Source organism: Harpia harpyja, chromosome 13, assembly GCF_026419915.1.
Source record: "Harpia harpyja isolate bHarHar1 chromosome 13, bHarHar1 primary haplotype, whole genome shotgun sequence".
NCBI lineage: Eukaryota > Metazoa > Chordata > Aves > Accipitriformes > Accipitridae > Harpia > Harpia harpyja.
The window spans coordinates 29,344,117-29,364,277 of NC_068952.1; the positions used below are offsets into that span (position 1 = coordinate 29,344,117).

Consider the following 20,161-nt stretch of genomic DNA (forward strand, 5'->3'; position numbering starts at 1 on the left):
AGCAACAGTTCATCCTACCATCTTTAGCTGTAAAGATGGTGAACTCATGACAAAAAAACCCAAGAGCTACAAGATGTTTTGAAGATCAGCCAGGACACAGGGACAATCTATATAAAATCTTTTCCTACTTCAATTCCAGATAGAGCACTCTTTCTTTGCTTAACATCTCTTAACACCAGAAGAAGACAGAACATTTGAAGTGGACAGTTCAAACAGACAGTGTCAGCATTTGAAGTGGATGAGTTAGATTGAGAGCCAAGATGAAAACTGCAGTTTATACCACTTCATCATTTGATTGAAGTTATCATTCAAATCTTGGCAGAGCCAACATCTGGGACAATATTCATTTCAACGTGACATAAATTATCACCATAAGGAATACGGCAGAATGATCAGCAGCCAGAGAGAAATGGTTTCTGAGATGGATAGCTAACATTTCTTGAGAATTCAGTCGATTAAGAAGTGTGATTGCTTATTTGATCACATCAGTTAAATTACTGAAATAAATACTAATGGAGCAGTATGAGATACAGATGTAATGAAAAATATTTTGAGCCATAATTTCACAGATCTAAATCCTGAACTGGTTCCAGAGGCAGTTGTTTTACTGAAATAACAGGATATTTCTTGAGTGAGGACAGAATGAAAAAAAAAAACCAGAAAAATAAATCAGCAGTCCAGCACAAATGTTTCTAAACTAAGGTTACTGTCTCTACATTTCATTTGCAAAATACAGCAGGCCTGCTAAGCCTATAAAACAATATTTACCTTCATTTGGATTGGCAGAGCCAGACAGGTAGACAAGACAGCACAGACACAAGAACCAGGCTCTGCATGAACCAAAAAACATTCTAAAGTTACAATGACATCTAGGTTCAACTCAGCTTTCCCAGAAATTTTTCTCTTGTAGCATTGGACAAACCAGTTCATTTGCCTGGGCCTCCATGTCTTATCTGTGCAGAACAAAGGCTGTCATGCCGTGCTTTTTAGCACTTAGCATGATGAGGCTTGTACATGAGTTGTGGTCGTTGGTGAAAATTTCAATATTGGGGATACCGAGAGTTTTGGCAATACAGCAATAATACAGATAGAGAGTACATGTAAATTAAACTGAAAAAATGTACAGCCAGGATATATTATAAGAGTATGGAGACTTCCAAATGAACTCCGATCAGAGCTGTTAGATCTACACATCTACTGATATCAGGCCCCAGCTGGCTCAGAAAATGATGCCAACTTCCTGCTGTTATTCGGTTAAGCCAGAAGAAGAGTAAGTCTCTTAGGGGTAATTAATAGTTTTATGGAATAGTAACAGAAAGTAACTTTTCCTGCTTTAGTTTGTAAGAGATTTTCTAGCATGAAGCTTCTGCTAATGCTTTAGGGATGTGCACTAGCAGTTACCTCCAGGAAAACTTCCCTGCTAGTGCTGAGGAGCCGATCCCAAAATCCAAGTGAGAGAGGTCAAATCTGGGAAAAATTAGAAAATAGTGATGCCAGCATTAAACTTCTTACTGATGCTTTGATCCTCTCCATGAGACACTGTGATGAGGAGATAAAATGGACAATAAACATTTCAGGGCAGCTGGACTATATCAGGTCTGCCACAGGTAAAGGATTTAGTCTGCTACTCCAAAAATGACATGGCTGCTGCAGAGGGTGTGAGGGGAGTTGTAAGGTACTGACTGATTTAAATTTATCTGGTCATCCATGATAAATCTGAAGTTGTTAAGAGAAGAAAAGATGATAAGAGAAGAAAAGATGTTAAGAGAAGAAAAGATGTTAAGAGAAGAAAAGAAAGAGAGGGAGAAAGAGAGAGAAAGAGAAGCCAGAAAGAATAACAGGCTAAAACCATTATTATTCCAAGAAAAAAAACATTATTAACATTGAAGCCAGGTCAGTATTCTTTTGGAAGGCTTTCACAGGGACCCCTAAAGATTATACACAGGTTAATATAGATATATTGCCCTTAGAAATTCTACAGTTCCAACTAGACTTCTAATACTTAGCTTGCAAAACAGAGTCACTTAGTCCAGTATCAATAACACGTTCCCACTTCCTTCCAAAATAACCTTGTAACCTTGTTCCATCCCAGGCAAAACTCTTGTACAGGGCTTGTGCTTATTAAAAAAATACTAACGTTGAGCAAATAATGTATAAAGCTGCTTAAGATTATTTTCTATAAATAGAGCATTGCTTGTTAAGCACTATTTCAGCCTCAAATTGCTGGTTTCGGAGCAGGAATTGCCAAGTGAAATTCTGTGTAGGAAGTCAGGCTGAACAGCTGCAGCACCTTTGGCATTAAGATCTGTAAGCTCCTAAATAAGCACAGATAGTTTACCTGTCTTCTGTTCCTGAGGCATATGATTACTTTAACTATTCATAAAATAACTGGTTCCTCCCTGGAAATGTTGATAGATACCGAATGTTTCATACTTTTTAGCACAAATAATAATTTGTCCTCTAAAATTGTCCTAAAAATGTTTCTCATAATTCCCATATTTAGAACCCATTGATCATCCCAGCCAGGGAGTAGAAATAATAGCATGCAAATTAGATGACCAGTCTCACATCACTGAATAATGAAAAAACAAATAACTGAACAACATAAAAATAATTCCTAGGCTCCAGTTCAGTGAACAGCTTTAATGAATATACTCAAATACTGAGCAGTTCAGAAATCAAGAATGAGTCAGAGAAAGAAGAGAAGGTTGAACTTACTGGGTGCTATATTTGTGGTGAACACTTCCACCAGCTGTAGCGAGTACGTTTCTGTTATAAGGCTGATGCTGTCCCCTTTGCATTCTGCTCACCACCTTTGCTGAAGCCTGGGAGCCTCTTCTTAAATCCTTCTCTGTTGCTGGGGCTCCTAAAATGGCTTTATGTCTTTTACGCTGTCACATTTACTTGCACTAAAAGGTACTGCAAACCAATTTACGGTTATGTATAGCATCACTTTTTACATGTCACCATATCAAAGAGCCTTGTAACATTTCCATTTAAAACCCTTATTTCAGGTTTTATAAATCCTCCCTGCTTCTAATTACATCAGGCTGAAGACAACAGTGTAAATGTTAACCCCACAGACTGATTTACAAGAAATGGTAGGCGTCTATTTATTTTAAAATATGAGGCATCAGAAAAGGCAGTGATTTTGCATAGTCTCTTTTTTTAATACTAGGCTTTGATTCACAAGAGAACACAAAAGCTCTGATTATTTACCCTGTAATGGGAAATAAGTTGAGTGGAATTAAGGAACTACAGTATTAAGAAATGGAAGGAACTGGCTAAGATTTGTCAAGGGTTGTCTTTTTTACATGAGAACACAAGGGATTGCTTGGAGAGATTCAGAGATAATATATAGAATGAAGAAAAATAATTTTTTCTTTATAAAGTATATGATCAGTGACTGCTCTGGGGGTTATCAAGGCAAACCTTGTGGCTGAATTACAAATAGGAGCTATCAATTTCATGGTGTATTAGAAGCAGCTATTGCTTTAAAAAGTATGAGCCATATCTTTGCCTAGTGAAAATTGGTGTCCTTGTATTTTGTGAATGAAATGCAGGAACTGCTGGTACCTGGACCAGTGAAACACTGGTGCAAGCTACTTGGAGACTAGGAAATAGCTTTCATTTCAGGTTTTGAATAGTAAGCTAGACAGTGACTTCTTTGCCTCACTGTTCACCTATGAAGTCTCCCAGGCACATCCCAGAATAAGGGTTGAGCCAGGGATTACTTGAGAGAGTGTGAACTCTCCAAACTCATCAGACCCAATGGCTACCTCCAGCAAAGGCGTTGAGAGAGCTGGCCAGCTTGCTCACTATTACCTTTGCAAGATCGAGAAGATCAGGGAGTTAACATCCAAGTTAGGATGTTACAGTCCAGGTGAGTAGAGAGCTAGATAGGGAAAAAATTGGTTGGGTGGTGGGTGTGAGAGGACATGGCTGTTGGGTGGTACCCTGTTTGGATGCCAGTAACAGTGGGGTACTGCAGGGGTCTGTACTGGGACTCGTCCTGTTTCACATCTTTATCAATGACCAGGAGGAGGCAACAGAATGCACTTCTGTGGAGTTTGCAGATGACACCAAACTGTGGGGGGACCAGTTAATAGGCAGGAGGGCAGGCTGGAGGGACAGGCCAACATGGATGCTGTCAGTCATAGATGGGAACAAAGCTGTGCTGCCTTATATAAGCAGAAGATGTGATACAAAATGTACAGATCTTTCTCAGCCTCCTCCAGTTCTCTTGTTTACAGTGCAGCTTTACTTGTTAGTTGTTGTATTCTGTTCAATCTCTCTTTGCAAGTGAACTACTGGGCATTGACCAGTGCCAAGGGCCAGGAAACATCACTCCACAGACCTATCTTTATTTCAGCTTTCAGTATGTTACTGTTTCCCTTCCTGTCCCTCAGGCCCTGGTAAATCCTTTTCAGATTAAAATCCTATTCTTCCCAAGCTGTAACGTGTTTTACAGCATGTATTTCTCTATAGTTGTCTTAGTCTCTTGTTGACAGTCTTTAGGTACCAGTTCCTTGGCTGGTAAACATCTTCCTTATTCTTAAATTTATCCACTTTGTTTTGTTCAGAGCAATGCTTGGGGATAATAAATTGGCTCACAAATACCTGACACCACTTCTTAGTTCCTTCTGCCATGCCAGTTTTTTGTAATACTGAATCCTAGAGATGCCTGGAAGAAGCCAGCAGCATTTTTCCCACTTACATGTCTCCCAGAAGAGCTGCAAGCTGTCTGGATTTCTCTAGTAAACTCACTCAATGGATGTGCTTCCACAAAAGGTGTTCCAATCATTTAATAGATTTATTCCAGAACATGATAATAAACAGTTGTTTCAAATGTCAATTTTAAGGCTTGCAAAATGTAACTATGTACATGCATAAGATCAGAGCATAAATCAGCTCAGTAAAACAACTTTGTAAATATTTATGAGCACAGGGCTCTTTGTCTCACACTTACTCCTTCTGTGTCCTCATCTTAAATTTTCACTTGCTTTAGTTTATGGCTGGTAGTGTGGGCCGAGTACCTGAGATTGCTAAATTGCCGCCTGTCATCTTTGGTATTGCATATACCACAGCCCTAAATCTTTATTGACTGCAGATGAATGTATGATCTATAGAAAGAAACCTGTTTGCATGGAGGGGCAGATTCTGAATTCTGATGGACCCATGTGAAGTCTAGCAGGTGCCACATTGCTGAACTAAAGCATAGCCTGGATTTGTCTACGTGAGCTGCCATCCCTGCAGTGGCTGCAGGCAAGGCAGGACCCAAGTTCTCTGTGTTGGTGTTTTGGATGGGGCTGGTTATTCAGGAGGGAGAGGACAAGGAGAGACATTCAAAAGATGGTTGAAAGGATGAAAGGTAAGGGAATGGACTGAAGGAGATGTGAAGAGGCTGTGAAGGAGCAGTGGTAAAAGAATCAGACCTGTCAGGATACAGTGGAGACAGTCTAGTGGGGACTGCAAAGATGAGTTATCATCTCATGCCAAAGTCTTTGCCTCCCTGGCTCCTTCTCCTGTGGCTGTGATCCTTGCCCCAGGCATCCTGGTATTTTGGTGCCCCAGAGGAGAGGGAATGACCTTTTTACTCCTTCCTTTGCAGCAGTCACAGGGGAGGGCAGAAGTACGCAATTGTATAGGCATCATTTTTTTGCAATTTTTACAAAGTTGTGCATGAGCTCACTATTCCCATTTGTGCTGTTAGCACTGAAATTTCTATTACTCTTCACTACTTCACACCAAAATCTCCAACTTAGTTGCATTTTCTCCTTGTTTAACTAGTAGCAGATAGCACCATGTTAATTGATATAATAACCAGAAACAAAATCTAAAAATAAACCTACTGATAATTTTCCAGTGTTTGTTTAACCAGATCCTTGAAGTTCCTGAGTGGTCAGTTTGGACTAAGTGCTATTGTTTTTATTCTCTCTTGTCTGCTGGCTCTCCAGCGTTTTTGAATGCAACCCACAAGGGGTCTGAACGAGTGGTGCTTGTGGCAATTCGGGATGGATTATTCTCATTGAGGCATTGGTTTCTGCTGCTTCATGAGAGGCTTTGACAGATAAAGAGCTGTTGCTCCTGAGATCCTGCCAGGCATGCTTCCCATGTGTTTCTGTATGTCTTCACTGAAACTGCATGGGATCAGCAGAAAAGGGGTGTGAAAACATTTTCCATGATATTTACACATCTGCATTTGAGATTTGTAAGGACAGCCAGATACACTGCCATTTAAATAATTACTTGTATTTAATTGTGTTTGCATTTTCATTAGTGAAAAATAATGGAGAAAGATAACTCATTCATTTGCATGCACACTTAGCAGAGGATTCCTATACATTGTACAAATTTACATCGTTTAACGTCTTAGCATACATTTAATCATACTTATGCAGATTTAAGTGTCTTTCTGACTGCGATCATTCATTAGCAATTCCCATGAAGTCCTATGATCATAGGTTGGTGTAAACACACAAAAAAATTCTTCAAAGAAGAGATTTTGGGAAGCTTGTCTGCTCTTCTTCCTGCCATTGTGACAAATTTTGTATTTTTTTAGACACTTCTCAAGCACACTGCTGGTGTACTTGAGGAAATAAAATGCTGTTTGATCAAATAGGACATTTGTCTTTGGTGAGTCATGCTTAAGGCTTTTATTCTTTCATTTGTGTAGTTAGTCAAAAAAGATCTAAGATCTTTTGCAGGTGACTTAACTTCCAGGTGTGTCCCTTCACCTCATGTTTCCTGCTGGCCAGTTCCAGGCAAGTCACGTCCACAGCTTTCTGCAGCCCCCAGGTTGCTCTTCCGAGATGCCGTGCTCTCCACATCCAGGACACAGGGCTGGGGTGAGATTCAGGTGTTGTGAGCCAAGGGCCGGCAGGATTTGGAAATGCAGAGTGACCACCATGAAAGCATGGACTTTTCAAGAACATCCTGAGAGGAACTAATGATGACATTGCTCTCCATCTACTTCCTAGAAAAAAAGAGAGCATAGTTCTTTTTTTATTAACTCCAGTGAGATTGATGGAAAACCTCTGCTTCTGTGAAATTAATTGAGTAAGAACGGAATGTGTATCCTCACACTAGCAAATACCTTGCCTAGATGCACAAGCCAAGCCAAGATGTTTCCTTGAACATGCAGCACTAGTTCTTTCTGCAACAGGGACCAGCAAGCAAACCCTCAGAAACAGTGGCCTCAATGTTACATACCTGTTTTCCCTGCAGTCCCTCTCCTTCATCTTGGAGGATCCAGGACTGGGTTCCCTGCTGAAGCTTCCTCTTAAAATTATACCTCTCCAGAGACCTGAAATTGTGAACGACCTCTGTTTGCAACACTAAGTACAGTAAATGCTATTATATTATCCAACAGTAACGAATTAAATAATCCCACTCCCGTCACTTTCTAACAGGATAATGTTAAAGTCATTCCTCTGAGATGGAGAGTAATAATTTGCTAATTCCCCTCAGTATTTCATGCTTCTCAGTAGTGCAGCTAATTTTCTCTGAGTACCTTATTAACATTCACAATGACTTTGCAGTCCCACCCTAATAGCTCTCCGCAGAGGCAATGACTGTGAAGGTGAGAGCTGACAGTGACACATTTTCCTCCTTTTCCTCTGCAGACTCTATTATCCTGGTTTCCATCCACTGAGGGCTGTCCAGCTGATGCGAGTGGGCAAACTGCAGTACAGTCAAGACATGTTTCCTCAAGCGCTGGAGACCTTGAAACAGGTCAGTATTGTGAACTGTTTCTTCTCTGTCCCCCTCCCTCACTTCCCCTGAACCTGCCGTGCCCACCCCCCCCCCCCTGCTCTGATTGTACCTTATGCCTTTGGATACTCCTCACTGCTTTTTCCATCAGTGGCGTTTCCCCAGGCTGCAGCTGAGTGTGGTGATGGGTCACTGTTCCTCAGTGTTTCAGGCATTGACTTCCTCCAGTATCAGTCACCGCTAATTACAGTTCGATAGCTCAGAGGTGCCTGAATGAAAAATTACTATTAGAGCCAAAGAGACAAAAATGCCTCAGTGCCTCATACTCTCCTTCTCACCGTAGCAAAGTGAATCTGGGAGCACTGAAAGTACAAGAACAGGAGCAGAGCTGCAGTTTCTACCCTCCTTATTCCCTGTCAGGGAACTGTGATTTCAGTTTGGAGAACTTCGCCTTTAATGCTTGTATTTTATTGTGAGCCACACTCAAATCAACAGGCATGCTTCTTGATCCCTCCTGTTTCTTTATCTTTCATCATCTTTCTCTTCTTTGATCTGGTTTTGCAGCTCGTGCTTTGCTAGTTACATTTCAGCTTTAAGCCATCCGTCTTGTACCTGAGCTGACTTTTATATTCATTTCCTCCTACCCCAGGCTCTTATTTGTCCTGCCATTATATTGCTGTTAGTATCATCTTAAATATATTGAAGAATCCCCTTCCATGTGCAACATGTCCTCAGGATGTAGGTTCTCACTTGCTTCCCATCTCAAGCCCTCAATCACTGCTAGGGTGTTTTTTGCCCCCTTGAAGATGCGCTGCCTCCAGTTTCCCTCAAAGAGGTCTTATGCTTATTCCCTTGTATTATTGATTGTCCTGTGGTCAGCTTGGCCTGAAGACAGTATGTGCTCTGCGCGAGTCCCCCTCTTGTCTCTCAGCCCACCGCCAGTGCCTGATGCAGCCTCCTCATTGCCTTTGCTGGGTGCTGCAGAAAGCCACCCGGCCCAGCTACTTGCCTGTTGCTGCTGGGCAGGAGAGGGCCCCAGTGCTGGCACCAGTGTTGGAAAGAAGTGCAGAGGTTAGCTGTATGTCCCCTTTGTTTAATGTCCGTACTATAGGAAGAGCTAGTCTTGTGGCAAAGAGTTAGGGCAGCTGCTTGGGATAGAAGGGGATGGGTGTCCGCTGGGGGGAAGAAGTGGGTTTTACTCCTGCCTGGATCCCCTATAAGATTAGTATCAGCCATGACTCTCTAGATAACTTTGCATTTTGTACTTACTTTTTTCAACCCCCATATCTATTTGGTTTTAACATCTGATTAATTATGCAAGCTGAATAACTGATAATTTCCACATGTTGAAATAATAAATTAGTATTTAATATGATGCCAGTCTTACTAAGTCTTGGTAAGTTAAATCTTCACTCGATATATTTAACTTAAATTATGGCCAATTCTGACCATTAAAAAGCAGATTCTATTTTCCATGCATTATTCAGAAGTAAGTCATATATCTGTCATGTGCCAGGTAATCTGCTCTGCTATTTCTCCCATAATATTTATAATTTCCAAACATTCAGACTTTCCTTTTCAGCAGGTGGAGTGAGACTTCAGTCAGAGGAGCTTCTATTTTCATTGATACTGCTGCAATATATCAACAGGCATTCTTCTAATTGCATTTCTAATATGATACTGCATTAAATTAAACTGGAGTGAATTCCCCTAGAGACATCTGAATGCTGCTTATCAGTGAAGGTGGAAGTTGTGGTGGGGTTTCGTATGTTTTTAGTGAAGAAGTTGCCCATTGCAAGCCAGTTTGCTACTGTATTATCCTTTGATTGCTGAGCAATGCCTAACACAGAAACCTTTTTCCAAGGTTTCTGTGATCTCCTCTTTCCCTGAAAAGGGACAATAAGGTGCTGCTTACCATTCTATGCCATACCTCAGTGCATCTCTAACTGTGGTCTCCAAGCCATTAGTGGTCCACAAGGACACAGCTTTACAGCTGAAATGCAGAACCACTTACAAACTAATCCTGTTGCAGTTTTGCCTATTCCCTGTTCAGCGTCCCCCTTTTCACCCACGAGCGTGAGACAGGGAGAGACTGAACTCCCACTCTCTGGGAGCACAGCTGAGGGGAGGAAAAGCTTCTTGTCATCCTCTTTCTCCATGCAACTTGTAAGCATAGGACACAACACTGCTTTGGATGAGATCTGAAACCGATTCCCTTCATTGCTGTCTACACTGGAACAAATTAGAGCAAGATATAATTCCCAGTTCATTGCAAGTAAAGGATGCGATTCCTAGTATAACTCAGATACTGTCCTAGAGTTATATGAGAACACAGTTCAGCCCTTTGTGATTAGATGTGTCAACAGAGCATGCCACATGCTCAGAGCAGAAACTCGATTACCTTCTCTGCTTCATTACTCTCCTTAATACACTCTGACACCGAATAGCACCCTGTTGGAGCCCTCGTCAGACTAATTTCAGCGTGGCATTAAGGAGAAGGATGTGGAAGGTGCAGAGGAATTGAGATCTGAGTGAAATTCACCTCACTCATATAAATCCTGTTTAATCAGGCACAGCCTCAGAGCTGCTGGAGATTGACAGCCTCTCTGCATCAGATGCACAGTCTGTTAAGACCAGTAGATCTTCATACACAGCTCTGCAGCCCAGCCTTTACTGCTGCTCTCTGTGCTACCCGAAAATGAATCACTAACATAACCACCTTACTCAGTGCCCTTTGGGTTTAGCTCTCTGCCCTGCACCCCCAAAGAAGGCTTAAATAATATGGAGGGCTTTATGTTACCTATTAAAATTAAATCACCCCCTAAAAGTATATTAGGCCCTGCAGAACCTCATTTGCCAGGTTTTGGAAACAGAATTGTTACAGAGAGGCAATACTCTGCTTCTGGAATAAAACCTGAAGGTAGCCCTTAGTTTATTGTACAACCAATGTATCATTTTTAAATTTATATACATATATATATATGAAAGATGTAATGGTGGGAGGACAAATGGAATTATAGATCAGGAAAACCTTTGTCAGCAAAAGACCAGAGCTGGTCCCCCATCTGACAAACCTAATTTAAAGAGCCTGGAATGACTGTAAAAAGCAGCAATAACCAAAGTTGCAACAAGCTGTCTTGTGAACAGAAAAGTTTCTCGACTGGGAAGCAGCACTCCTGCAGGAGCCCAGGACAGGACAGCATCTCTGGAGATCATGGGAGCCCCTAGCAAGTGTATAGATTTGTCCTGAGGTGTGCTTATTAGCATAAATATTTGTTAGGTGTCATTCATTACCTTCACAGCACTGTAAGCTCACCTCTTCGGCTGCCCATAACCTGAGTGGAGCTGGACTCGGTTTAGGAGGACAGGCAGGGTGAAGAGGAAGGCTTGGATTCAAGGAGATGACTTTGTTTCCAAGCATCGTCTCCTCGAAGTGAGCCGATGAGTGCTGCAGCACCTTGTCTCGGCTGCTGCCTCGTCCTCTGGTTTGTGGTGGTGGCGGAGGTGGCTGCCTGTACCCATGCACTTCCTTGAGCAGGGGCAGTGGTGCCCAGCCACTGAGTGATAGCTGGTGGGGATGGGGACGAGCAGGCAGGAGGATGCACACATGTATGACACTGACCTGCCGGTTTCCCCTGCAGACCCTGCACTTGGCTGGCACGGTCGCAGGAGCACCTTTGTCCTCCCGTGAGCTGATGAGCGTGGCTGTCTTGTCTCATGAAGGCCTGCAATAGGTACAATATCGTTTCCCTTCTTAACTGTAATCCCTGGTGTGGAGGCAAAAAGCACAGGAATTGGGGTAACATACCCCCCCAGGTTTCATGGCAGCACTGAAGAAATCCCCTTTCTCTAGGTGCGTGCTTCAAATGCTGAATTGTTTACCAGCTGTGGTTGATAGTAACTATGATAGTTTTTGGCTTTCCTATGCCTGCTTTAACAAGTGTCCCCTTCAATCCATAGAGATGGAAAAACACAGATACTCCCTCTGAAATGCTAGCCTTCACTTCATGCCAGTTTGGCACGTGGCCATTTGCTTTCTGCTTTCCCTGTGATGGAGCGGTGCTGTCCTGCATCTGCACAGAGTTCCCTGCAGCTGTGGTGATGGGCATCTGTCATGGTTTAACCCCAGGCAGTAACTAAGCACCATGCAGCCACTCACTCGCTTCCCCCCACCCAGTGGGATGGGGGAGAGAATCTGAAAAATTCTTGACTTAGTCTAAACATTACTTGGCAACAACTGAAAACACCAGTGTGTTATCAACATTCTTCTCATACTGAACCCAAAACACAACACCATACCAGCTACTAGGAAGAAAATAAACTCTATCCCAGCTGAAACCAGGACAGCATCCCGTCCCATCCCCATGCAAATCAGGCACAAACGACTGTGCTGCATTTCATTTGCATTCATGGAGTAACAGCCATACCACTAATCTAATAGGTTTTATACTCTTCAGGGAGACAGTATGTGGTTGATGACACTGTGGCCTCTGTTGCTGTTTTGTGATTACTATAGTTTTTCATAATTAGATTTGTTCTTTTAGCTGAGAGGAAGACCACACGGACCACAAGACTCTGCTCAGCCTCGACTTTGCTGGTTAGCTGGGCGATTTAGGAGAGCAGGGGAGTGTTCAGAGAGCCTGCATGTTCCTGATTCTGCCCAGTAAAACAATTCCTTGCTTGGGAGGTAAACTTATCCCCAGTTTTGCACTGACCTTTGCAAAAACAACTACATAACTTGATGCCGGTTTAATTTGGGGATTACAGAAGTCATTGCTATTCTAACTTCGATGCAACTGGTTCTGACTCCTACTGCAGCATGTGAGACAGTACATTGCATGAAAATGATTTTTTTCTCTGAGGAAACAAAAGGATAAAGACTGGGTGCACTTATCTGCTATACTGAGGAAAGAAAGGAAATGGAAAGGAAACATTAGAGGTGAGTCAGCAATGGTAGCATTATCTCAAGATTAGGTTTGATATTAAGGATTTTTGCCTTTTAATGGAGGCATATCCATATGGACATCTCTGGCCCTGCATCAGGGTGTCCAGGTCCATCACTCCCTGCCTGACTTCTGTCCTGTAGTTGAACCAAAGATCAAGGTCAGCTGCCCTTGGGACTGCGACTCATGTATCCAAATGCACAGCTCTTAGCACGGGTCAGTCACAATAAATCCATCAGCTTTCTTGGCCAGGGCATGCTAACACTGTGCACCAAGTGTGTCTGGATCCATGGCCAATTAACCTGGCCACTGTGCTCTAGGGTGATCCTGTCCCTTTCCAGTTAGCCTGGGCGCAGCTATGTGTTGTTGCACTGCAACATACACAGGATCCCACCTGCAGCTATCCTGCTCTGCACTATGCAGGGATTCCAATACCATGCAAGTGTTCATCTTTCTCCATCCCACTGTCTCAGCCAGGGAAGGACTAGCTCTTATTCTTGCTTTTTACACTACTTTTTCAATTATTTATTTTTTAAAAAAAAAGGCTCTTGTACAGCTTAATACCTCACACTCCACTATGCTGAAATACTTCTATGATCTATTCTTTACAACATTTCCTCAGTATGTTAAATTAGGAAAAGCAGAACACGAAGAACAGTTTAGGTAGTCTTTTCAGGGAGTATAATTATGACTTACTTGCAAACATTTTGCAAAAACATGACCAGCTTTGTATTTCTGCTAAAATAGAAATATGCAAAAAATTCAGGATTTCTGATTTTATTTCACATTTCTTGGGCATTTCTAATGGTGGTGAAAGCATTTCCATTGTTCTGTTTAACCGGGTATTTTATCATTTAGTAGTAGGGCATTGTGGTAGCTCAGAATATATTTGACTCTTTTTAGAGCTTCTTGCATACTCTGATTTGTTTTGACTGCTATTTCAACTTGTTCTTTCAATCTTTTGCTGCCTTCCTCTTCTTTTAAGAATTAGCTAATTTGAAGCAAAAATAAACTGTGCTAGAATTTGCATATGCTTGCCAGTCTCTAGAATTTGGAAGTAGGCTTTCCGTCATTCCACTAAAGAATATATTTATTTTTATGTTTATCTTTCCAATTTAAATGAGGCCCCTTCCTCAACATTTGTTTCCAAAAAGATACTTTTTCTGCAATCCAAAGCTGATTTAGCTGAATTTTTTCAGCTGACTGGACCAGGAACCCATTGAAACACAGGCTGCATTTAGTTTTTTACAATTCCTCAGTTTGGGGTGAGGAAAAAACCTCTGATGTCTTTTCTCCTACCAGTGCACTTCTAGCTCCCTTTTTCTTTCTTCAGAATTGCTGAATCCATTTCCATCTGGTACTTCTCTCCTTGCACAAGGAATTTAATAGAAAGAAGCATAAATGTCATATGAAAAGTGATGATCTAAACATGAGCTGGGCAAAGAGCATTTCAGACATATCTGTGGCAGGGAATCAGCAACACTACAGGCAATATCAGCAAGCGTTAATTGGCCTAGCAATAGAAGATGACAAACACACAGAGAAAATAATCCCTGGCAAAAGCAGCAAAGACCCATTCCCCTGCATGCCTTTTTAGAGTGAAACTATTAGTGTACTGATTTGTTTGATGCTATGCATAGTTTCTCCTGATACAGTTAAGGCGCTTTATTCCATTGGTTAAGCGTTAATCCATTTCTATTTACAGGACTTTGAGGCTACTAACATCATGACCATCACAGTCGTCTTTTAAATAACGTATCAAAACCTTGGGTGCAGTAGTTGACCACTCTTAAAATGGCCTTCATGACTCAGTGCAAAAATATCTTCCTCAACTATTCCAAACATCCATCTGTGCAATATATTCATGGACTTTAACACCTAAGAATAATGCGTCGTCAGTGCCTCCTCCTTTGTCAGGGACAAATCATTATACACTTTGGGATGCTTCACGTCTATTTCTGCTATGCCATGCATTCAAGCCCCCAGCTGCCACCCACTTGAAGACCAGTACTTATATCCCTTCCCCACTGCAGGGACCAACCCCTTCTCACGGTCTGCACAATGACTAACATGTCCCTTTCTGTTCTCTCCTCAAGGCCTATAATATTATGAAGGTGACCCACGGGACAGATCACAGCCTGATGCAAGCCTTGGTGGAGATAAAGGAACAGTGTGAGGCCATCATGAGAATACAGTGAAGATAACTTCTAGTCTGGAAATCAAAATATTCAAGGAAAAAGGAAATCAAATGCTTTTTATTGCATTGGGAAGCTTCTTGATGATTTTGGTGTCTTTTCATTAGGACCTACTTGCTTTACAAAAATGTTTAGTATTTATTAGTTTTGCTGTATAATTTGAATTGACTTGATGTTTGAGAGAATATCTGCAATTTTCAGAGGTTTTTTTTTCCTACCAAACAATCTAATTGACAATACCTAATTATCAGTTTACAACACCTAATTTAATTGATAATAAGTATTAGGAAATGCATACAGAGTCTTCATCTGTTACAAAGTGATATAATTCCATTGATATCAGCAGTCAATTTTTTATACCAGTTTTTGCCAGCAATTAAGGATCTCATGTCAGACACACTATAAGCAGAAAGAATATATTTTTTCCTTTTGCCTTGCCCTTAGGTGTGGTTCCCAAAAGCCTGATCCAGTGCTCTGACATCAAATAAGTTTCCCAATGTTCTAAATGAGACTTTCTTCCTCCCCAGTATATCTGCAGGGCTCTGTCCCTCTTCTTCTTGCATTTTATATGTTATAATATTGAATATTAAAATGGATTGAATAAAAAATTTAATCAAAAGTGTATCTATGTGGAAATTGCTTACTCTGTTTTCTCCCCATTTTTACTGCTTCAAGAGTTTCTCACTTCATACTAGTTTTAAAAAGAGAGAGATTTGGACCTGTGAGCTCACTGGTGTGGTTTCTAGACCTTTCTGAGCCTGTGGGGTTTGGATTTCACTTCCCCAAAGAGTGAACCTCTGAGACCTATAGATGAGCACTGAATTAGGAGGTTATCCCTGGGGGAGAGAAGGATGTCTTGGAAAGCACAGGCGCCCAATTTCCCCACGCTCATCAGCAAGAAAGTTGTTCTTGCCAAAGCTGCTGACTTCCATTTTTAATGCAGAAACAAATGTCAAAAAAAGCCAAATATTTATGAGGAACATTGAAACCTAAATAATTTAATGCCTTTGAAAGTATCACTTCAGGTGTGTCACTCCTCTCTAACAATTTATTGCTGCTACTCCAGCCATGACTGTTATTTCATTAATCCATCGTTGTTGTAAAGTCAGGCTTTTTTCACACCAGTAACTTGACACCATTAATTATTATGAGATGAGAACACATTTAAAAAGAAAATGAACACTCTGGGTGTAATTTACAGCCACAGCACATGAATGCCAACACTGAGGAAGATATCTCCTTTCAAGGCGTTTGAATTTGTTCCAGCGTATGGAGCGTTCACTTGCCCGGCAGTAATATGCAAGCAATAACCTATGAAATGCAGTGCATTTCTGGAGTACGTAGCATGGCTTGATGCCAGAGGCCAAGTCATATCAGCCACCCAAGAAGTGCAATAATCCTTGCAGAAATTCACTGCTTGGTTGGGGCTTCTTGCTATTACGAAAAGGAAATTATCTGGGGGGGGAAGGTCAGACCTTTGCATTTATTGGGATTTTTGACAAAGTAATGGCATCACTGATAGACATTCAGAAAATGTGAGGGGTACCCAGTCTTCAAGAGCTATTTTCTGGTTTTAAAGGGGCACATGCATATTAGAATTTAGAATCTTTTTTGCATAAAGATGATGCTTACGTTATCTCATGATTACATATCTAATACTAAGATTTGCAAGTGGAAGGGACTTCAGAATGTAAGGTAAGATGATGCATTAGTTTATGCAGCATATACTGGGAGATGGCCCGCCAGATCTCGTGTACGCAGACACGTCTGTATGTAGGAACTGCAGCACTGTTTTCTGGGGCTTCTGGTACAAGGACACTTCAACTCTCCAAGCACATAAGCGGGGAAGGGTGGGCGCTAGGGGAGGGGCAGGCCTACCTGGTGTCAGATGAGAAAGGCCACATTACATCGAGCTGAGGGATCTACCTACACTGGTATTTTCTCTCCAGCAGTGGTCTATAGCAGATGCTTAGGGAAAATGTACAAGTGAAACAGTTCAACGACTCTCTGTCGGGAAATGGAGAAAGAGCGTGCTATGTTGGCTGCAGAGCGTCAGGACAGCAAGTGTCCTGCCACGCACATAGGGCTGTGGGAAATTGATCCGCAGCCCACTGAGCAAAGCAAGAAACCAAATGGGCCCCAGGTTGGTCTGTGGCTCGGGTTTCTGGCTCAGGGTCCTGAGAGGACCGCCGCATTGCCTGCCCTGCCTGGCCTTCTTCTCTGGGCTGGTCTGCGGACGCTCCTTACTACAGGGGCGTAATTCATGCTTTATATTCATTACTGTTGCGGCAAAATTTGCATTTCTTTCAGCTTGGCCAAGGAAAGAGTCAAGTTTTCTGGTTGGTTTCAGTCCTTTACTGAGCAGTTTCCTTTTTGGAGATTCACATGTACTAACACTGGCAGCAGGGCTGCTGATGCTGCAGGGGAGGTTGTTGCGGGCAGATTTTTCTCTCCCAGTGGTCCCACTCCAGCCTATTTTCTGCAAAGAAAGCTGGCTGGTGACTGCAGAGAGATTTAGCTTAATACATTGCTTGAAAGTGCGGTAGCAAGCAAGCATGCCAAAGAGGAAGGAACGTTAGATAAGCACTCATTTCAAATCAAGTAATCTTATTTTTTTCAGCTCGGACTGAAAGTAGCTGGAGTTGTCTTTGCACAGATATCATGTTTCGGTCTTCACTAATAATATCTGTCAAATTTCTCAGGTGGTATCAGTTTGCTAAGATAAAGATGCTAAAGTCAGAAAGAGGCAGACTGCAGCATTATCTGTAATGCTGGCAGGCTTGCTGCTTGCTTCCAGCAGGTCAGAGACTTTCCCAGTGCCTTTTGGAAAGCAATGGTAATTTGGGTTCACCTCAAGTTATAGGAATACGTTTTGAGTTACTTTTGATTTGTCACTTTCCCTTACATTAGTCCAGGAGCAACAATGTTAGATTGCTCTTAGAGGGAGTTGAGCTGCATTGTAGTATGTGTTGTTTGGAAGAAAAGCAGTACCAACACACAGAAAAAAAACATGGGGGATTATACAGTTTTGCTAAGAATAATTGATTCCAGTTGAACAAAACTTCTGTCAAAAAAAAAAAAAAATTTAGTTCCCTAAACAGTACTGTTTCTTTAAGCATGGTGTAATTCTCTGTATCCATACCCCTCAAGGTGTGCTGACCTGATGTTGGAAGTAAACACTCTCTGGGCCCTTAGCAAACAGAACTTGCAGTGCATAGAAAGTGAAAGAAATGCAGTGAGTGAAAAATGCAGTGAACCAATTTTTTTAGACCTTGACCTCCTTGAGTCTATCAACCTGTGTGTGGAGTCTATCGTGCATGGCTTTATGCCAACAAAACTCGCCTGCTACTCAGCCTTTTCTCTGCTTCTCACTGTAACCCTGTTCTCTGATGGCTAGGGTTTTTAAGCTAGCTTTTTTTAGACGTCTTGTTATTTTTTTACATAGCACATTTAAGAAATACAGAGGCTATTTCCCCACACAGTATATTCCAAATAGTCCCTGGCCACTGCAAGGCTCTTAATGAACAGAGTTCTGTTTTTCACAGAGGTTGTGCCAATTATGAGGATTTTTTTTTTTCTGATTCAGAATTAAATCTCCCATACGACAAAGAGAAGAAGGAAGGTCTTACAGTTATGGACATGGAGTTCTGGCTTGGCTTCTCTGCTGCACCAGAAACTGTCTCTGACCTTGGGCAAATCAGCCAGGGTTAGATTGACATCCACAGTTGGGCTTTGTCATTCTTGACCTTTGGGAAATTTCTCCTCACCGTTAAAAAAAAAAAAAAAGGAAAGAAAACAGGAACTGGATATGATACTCTCCATACTTCTACCTCTCTACTTCCCTACCTATAAGGGCTTAAAGAGTCTGTATGCATTCTCTTAGTGCATTATTTGTAGGACAGCTATGCGCAGAAAATGCAGCTCTCAAAATACCCATTTGTGTGGGATGTGTGGGATGGAATGACATCATCATACTTCCTTGTTGTAATTGCAGGTATTGCCTGAGAGTTCCTCCACAACTGAGTTGCCCACGTGGGCAGAGTGCTGTAAGCTGCCGCTGCCTAAGCTGTGTCCCTTCCACGTAGACAAAGCTTTGGTCTCCACCCACGGCAGTTCAGCAAAGTCTAAAGAACAGTCAAAAAATCCCAAGCAAATGTTTTGGGGCATTTCAGACCAAAGCCACATTAGAGTTCCTGGGGTTTTTTTCTTCTTCTTCTTTTTAAGTGGCTATTTTCTGTTTCCTAGCAGTGTGCATTTTCCCATACAAAAGTCTTTTTCATTTCTGATTTTACAAAGTTAATCAGCCTGAAAATACATTTGAGATGATAGCTGTTTTGTAAAATGCTCCCTACAAGAATATCTAAGTGTGTATTTTTCCTGTCCTAAGCATAAAGAGCGCACCTTAGCTGAAAGTCTGCAGCCTGCTATTCTTGCCACTCAGCACAGTGGTTTCTGTTTATGCCCACAACAGTGATGTGTAAGCCATGCCTATATGACCCCATTAGTATTTCATGGGGAAAGTTCAATGTTTTTATTTGCTTTGCACTTGTGATCAACACGAACAAATCAATTCTAATTCCATCATTCTTTAGACTTTTTGTAGGTTTTAATAAGGACCTTAGAGATTCCTCCCCCTCCCCCCCCCCCCCCCAAAAAAAAAAAGAATAACTCAAGCTTGGTAATTAGGCTTCATACAGTCCCTGCTCACACAGAGGAACCTAACAAGTTCTTTATAGTTCCCAGGAGACCAATTAACCTTCTTTTAAATATATCTCTATATAGCTACACAGACATGCACAGAAGTGCACATACACACAGCTTTTCAGTAGTCTCAGATGCTCCAGCTCCTTGTTAACCACATTCTGATGGGGCTCACAGCAAGAGAGCAGGGCTGAAGCATCCTGCCTGAGTCCTTTTTAACTCCAAAGATGCCTAAATCAGGACAGAGCACAATCTATTCTTCTGATTTCCTTGCCCCCAGGACAGGAGGAAGGGGATAATCACTCAGCCTCTTCTTTGCTTAAAGTTCCCCTCCATCTCCTGGGCTCGGGCAGGCAGCACTTGCTGGTCTCCTTACCTGGAGCTAAGGAGCCCACTCCCTCATCTCTGTTTCCACTGAGGGCTGGTCTAGTGGGGCTGAGAAGACTGGAGGAGAGAGCAGTGGTTTTTTCCTCCGCCCCTCCAATTCAGCAGCTCTGATTCCCAGTCCCCAGAGGCTCCAAATAGGAAGGTGGCAATTTTACATACCTCTTGGAAGAAAACTGCATTTTAAATCACAGGTGATTCCTCTTGACAATTACACTTGACTTT

General features: G+C 41.9%; 1 protein-coding gene across 4 annotated transcripts in view; it reads left to right on the forward strand.

Moving 5' to 3' along the window:
- SMYD3 (SET and MYND domain containing 3) overlaps positions 1–15,475 on the forward strand; it is a 446,033-nt gene extending 430,558 nt beyond the window's left edge. For all 4 annotated transcript variants that reach the window (XM_052805601.1, XM_052805602.1, XM_052805604.1 and 1 more), the window contains 2 exons: positions 7,626–7,734; positions 14,753–15,475. In XM_052805601.1, coding sequence (XP_052661561.1) covers positions 7,626–7,734; positions 14,753–14,854 — 211 coding nt within the window. In that variant the 3' untranslated portion in view covers positions 14,855–15,475. The remainder of the gene's footprint in view (positions 1–7,625; positions 7,735–14,752) is intronic.
- Positions 15,476–20,161: the final 4,686 nt, after the last annotated feature.